General features: G+C 43.2%; 1 protein-coding gene across 1 annotated transcript; it reads right to left on the reverse strand.

The window, feature by feature from the left end:
- Positions 1-547: 547 nt before the first annotated feature.
- LOC115163411 (uncharacterized) lies at positions 548-4447 on the reverse strand. The gene is made up of 4 exons (XM_029715245.1): positions 3575-4447; positions 3290-3422; positions 2894-3028; positions 548-2667 (listed from the first exon to the last, which is right to left on the reverse strand). Exons 1-4 carry the CDS (start codon positions 4143-4145, stop codon positions 825-827), a joined length of 2682 nt encoding a protein of 893 aa, XP_029571105.1. The 5' UTR covers positions 4146-4447; the 3' UTR covers positions 548-824.
- Between the last annotated feature and the right edge of the window lie 655 nt (positions 4448-5102).

Here is a 5102-nt window from a genome sequence, read left to right on the forward strand (position 1 = left end):
GGGTAGGCCGTCATTGTAAATAAGAATTTGTTCTTAACTGACTTGCCTAGTTAAATAAAGGTTAAATTAAAAAATGAAATTTAAAAAATTGTAGTGTTTAAGAATCAGCTTAGGGATTTGAGCCTCAGTGTTACAGGGTCTTACAGCCCTCATTTAGGTGGGGAGAATAGAGTTCATAGTGAGCACGTAATCCTTTTTTAGGAATGTGACCCCTTTCATCACAATGCCTTATATCGCATTGGAAGAAACTAGAGGTCCAAAGTCCCACACAGAACAAAGGAAATAGTATTTAAACCTTGAAGAAGGCTCAGCTTTCTTGGCTTGGAGCCTGTCTGTGTATACAATATTGCAAGAATTGTTTGCAGAAAAGTAAAGGTAAGCCGTTTACGAGTAAGCAGATGAAATGAAGAACTCCCTGAACTTGGAATTCCCTAATTTGTTCCGTATTAAATATTCCCTGCTGTGTCTTGGGAGTACAGTACATGCCTACAGTACATTAATGTGTTATTAATGAAATCATCACTTTTAGAATTCATTGCACTCAATATATGCTTCTTTCCAATATTTTATTAATCATTGGTGTTTAAATGCGCATACTATAATACAAAACATTATCCTGATTCTTCATTCACTTGTTTCAATTCCTGTTGAATAGTAGCACAAATGTTGATTTTACAAAACATACACAAGATGACGACTAACACATAATACACATACGTCTGGGTCTGCATAGCAGGTTTTTCTGATAGCCAAGGGCCAGACTGGTCATCTAGGACATCATTTCACTCTTTCGTTCTATACTAGCAACATTGTTAGTATGAGTCTCATTGTGGTGGTTTTCTCCTTTTCTTTCGACCTATTCTCTCTTCCGTTTTCTGGACAGTGGATTTTATTGGACTTATAGTGTGTGTGCTGGTCTGCACAGGGAAGAGAGCCTGTTCTCTACAGTTCTCAGATTCCTGTAGATTGAACTCTCCTACTTTGTCAACTTTGAATGAGATTTCTGACGCTGAGGGTGTCAGACTTGTACTTGTCATTATTTCTTCAAGTTTAGTTTCATTGTCATTATGGATAGGAACCTCATCCTTGACAACAGTGGGTATGGTCACTTTTTTACTTTTCTTTCTACCCTCCCTCTCTTTTGATCCTTGTCTTCTCCCAGTCATAACGGGGTCGCTGGCTGTTGTGGTGAGATGTCCCTTTTCACTGTGACTCTCTATGCTCTGTGGCGCTAGCATCTCAGCCTGCTCTGCAGCGACTACAGTGGTGGTTGTGGGGATGTTCAGTACAACAGTGCTGTCATTAGTGACTGTATGAAGGACATCTTCAGTGGGATTCTGAAGAGATGTGCCCTCAGCCAAAAGAGTTGGTATGATTTTTCCCCTCATCTTTCTTCCCTCTCTCTCTTTCAGCCTGTGCCTTTTGGTCTCACTCAAAGTTGAGCCTACAGTCGTAGTGGTATTGGACACCTTCTCATTGTGACTTTCTGGTCTGTGTGACACTGGCTGCCCTGCAACGATGGTGGTGACGGCTGGAGCACTTGTGCTCTCAGTAGTGACCACTTCAAGATCCTTTTCAGTGGGGTTTCGGAAAGTATCCCCCACCATGGGAAGAGTGGGAGTGATTTTCCTCCATTTATTTATTTTCTCTCTCTCCTTTGACCTGTGCCTTTTGCTTTTGATAAAAGTCACAATGGGTGTGCCGGCAGTAGCCGTAACACTGTGGTTCTCTAACCTTTGTTGCGCAGAGATTATGGCAGTGCTGGTAGGGACGGTTGGGGTGCCAGAGCTCTCTGTTGTGGTTGTTGGGAGGTCCTGTTTAATGGCGGTATGGCGTGCAACTCCTTTAGGGGTGTCAGTTGGCATTATGTTGCTCTGTTTTTTCCTCCCTTCCCCCTTTCTTGACCTCTGCCTTTTGGTTTTCTGTGTGGTCACAATGGGTGTGCTGGAGGTTGCAGAAAGAGACGCTGTTTCTGTGTGATTCTTCAGAGCCGGAGTTTCCAGCATTGTCTGCTCCTTCTTGACAGCAGTGACTGTGGTGACAGAGGCATCTGCAGCACTTTCTTCATCTACACGTGGTTCATCTCTCATGACATCATTAAAAAGCTCCTCTTTCCCTCCACAATCTTTTTCACCATCACTGAAACTGTTGACATTTCTGTTCAACTGGTCAACATTCTCAGGCTCATTTACAAAGTTACTCTTATCGACAACTTCCTCTGCTTTGGTAGGACTAACTTGGTAGGACTCCTCTGCTCTTTTTGAGACTGAGTCGATTTTCTGCTTCCTCTTTCTCCCTTTTCCTTTCTTGTTATTTTTCTTATTTTTCCCTGCAGTGTTCTTCCTCTTCTTCTTCTCTGAGGTCTGTGTCTCTCCTTTGGTGGTGTCTGTAGCCGAACCCTGAGAGGTGGAGACGGTGGCCAGAAATGTGATGAAGTCCTCAGCGACTGTGACCATGTTCCTGAGGGAGGGCTCCTCAGGGCCAGTGGTCTGGGAGCCAGACACAGTGGACTGTGTTGTGCCTTCAGGATTGTCCTGCTCTGTGCCTGTTTCCTGTGTCTCTTTCTGAGGAGCCACGGTCAGCACGTCAATAACGTCAATACCTCCGAAATCATACGGGATGGACTCTCTAGGCACTGCAACCGGGAGCTTGTCATATTTTTTACACCTGTGTGGATAAGAGAGATGGAGAGAGGTTTAAAATGTGCTCCCTGTAGTGTACTATAAAGCCACTAAAAATGCTTGGATTGTTAATTCTTGTTTGATTTTTTAAAATTATTTGTATTGTATTTGCAAGACATTCTAGTTCACTGTCGATGCTAGTAACATAAGCATTTCGCTGCACCTGCCACAACATGTGCATTATTAGAATTTACAGTAAACACTGTACTTACACGCCATACCAGTGGCGCTCCACACATTGCTCTTCATATATGAACTGGAAACAGGGCACCTCAATGACATTGAAGAAAGCTTGGCCAACCACCCTGGAGGAGGTGTCATTGACTTTCCTCAGACACTCCTTCAACCTGCACAGATAGTGTGACAAAGAGAAAATGACCCACTCCTGGTTACTGTAGCCTGTCTGGATGGTTTGACAGGCAGTACATCATATAATTGGTTTGAGTCTCTGACTGTCTAACACTAATTACTCAAGTGTATGAAGTAGTTTATTTATTTATTCTTTATAGATTATTTAAACGGATGGATCAAAGGCATTGCATTTTGCTCATAACATTCTATTTTTGAAACAAAAAAAAGTCGTTTCAACTATAATGTAGGCAACTCACGCATTATCGCAGTCACAGTGACTAAGGGGATGCCATTTGAAATTGGTGTAGCCGTACTTTGAGGAAAACGCATGGATGACGTAGGGGCAGTGGTCATGAACGCGGCAACAACTGTCAGTCGCCGCGAACTCTCCTGCAAACGGCGAATGTATATTAAAAAAATAACAACAAACCAACATGCACCGAAATCAGGGAAACAGTTGAATGGCTAAATGTGGTCATAATAGTTCATCATGCATCTAAAATACAGAATAACATCAAACTTTACGCAATTACACAACCTACCCAAATGGTCGTAATTATCAGCCATGTTGCCAGCTCCACACCACAGGGTTCCAGGATAAGTGAATCCTCGCTTGGATCTCCGTATGTCCTGCTTGTCATCCTCGTTGACAGAATTCTCTCTCGTCTCCTTCGGTGTCTGTGCTGTTGGTGCGGCTATCCTCTCCGTGGTGACCGTCGTGCACTTTGATGTCCCCTGGAACGCTTGACAGTTGTATTTGGCTTCTGTCATGTCTGCAAAACTCAGCTCCATATATTCTGGGTTGGTTATCTGGTGCTTCAGTCCCAATCTGCACACATGCATGAATGACTTCACTTGCATCTGGTTGATGGTTACTGAGCAGTCCACCAGTTTACCCGACGTGTCATGCACGGAGCGCACTTCCTCAATTCCGTCTGACACTTGGTAAAGACAGTTTCCCCCAATGCCTGATATTTTGGCACAGAAAGTGCTGTTGAGCATGAAAAACACATCTTTATTCTGTTTCTCTGCATCTAGGGAATAATTGGGGAATTCTCCCTTGACAAAGTTTCTGTCCAGATAAGACAGAAAGAAAAAAAATACCGACCACATACTTCAGATGGCACTTTCAGCACCACGCGCACTGAGACAGCACCACTACTTTTCCCGTGTTCTCGCCAAAACCAGCTTTATAGCGACACTTCTAGTGGTGCGATTATTAATACGATGACTGACAATAATGGGAGGGTCTGACACATAAAATTAACCCCTTCAGTGGCCGATTACACACTTTCCCTTATTTCAACAGAATCCATTGAGATTGTAAATCCAGGCTAATTTCAGGTATGTGCGCAAACTGTTGCTTAAACATAAAAACACGACTATTCTACAATTACTAGCAGTTCAACATGAAAATAATCAGCCTACCTGTGCCTGAATTTTGTTAAATCCAAATGAGACAATAACTGCAGGAAAGTATATTGACAAGAAGGCACGTTTGTGTGCGTTTTTGTCTTTTACACGCATTCTATTTATTTATTTATTTATAGGCGAATAATCAAAGAAAGCAGACCCGATATGGTTAATAGGATGGCGTGTACTACTGCTGGCAGCCTAGGCTACTCTGCCATGGGTTGACCGCAAGTTACCTCCCCGTCCCCCTTTTCACCAAAAATCGAGATTTAGCTTTGGTGACGCTGCAAGCAAGGAGGAGGTTCTTCTCGCGCTTCCCATGGTAACAAGGATGGCGTGATTCTTCCAACCCAATAGATTGGACATCTTTTAGATTCCACAAAAGGCATTGGTGGTGACCTAAATTAGAATGTTGGAACAAACGTCTTTCTTTGTCTAGAATGGAAAGGTTTGCAAAGCTCGAACGCAATCCGCGCTCTCTCGGCAGCATGTCTGAGCAAACTGGGTTTAATTAATGTTCTTTCAGAGGTTGAAATCTACTACCGATGGAGGATGGAGAGTTGAGGTTGAGATCATGTCAGAGGGTGCACTACTGTACCCAAGCCAAGCGTAAATGCTGCCCTGGTGTCGAATGGGGTAATTTACTTGGACTGTCAC

This window comes from Salmo trutta, chromosome 26 (assembly GCF_901001165.1).
Source record: "Salmo trutta chromosome 26, fSalTru1.1, whole genome shotgun sequence".
In the NCBI taxonomy this organism is placed as follows: domain Eukaryota; kingdom Metazoa; phylum Chordata; class Actinopteri; order Salmoniformes; family Salmonidae; genus Salmo; species Salmo trutta.

Coding starts and splice junctions, on each gene's coding strand:
- LOC115163411 (XM_029715245.1), bottom strand. CDS start 4,145: ATGTGGTCGGTATTTTTTTTCTTTCTGTCTTATCTGGACAGAAACTTT. Junction 3,029..3,289: donor CACTGTGACTGCGATAATGC/GTGAGTTGCCTA, acceptor CTATCTGTGCAG/GTTGAAGGAGTGTCTGAGGA. Junction 2,668..2,893: donor GAGCGCCACTGGTATGGCGT/GTAAGTACAGTG, acceptor TTATCCACACAG/GTGTAAAAAATATGACAAGC.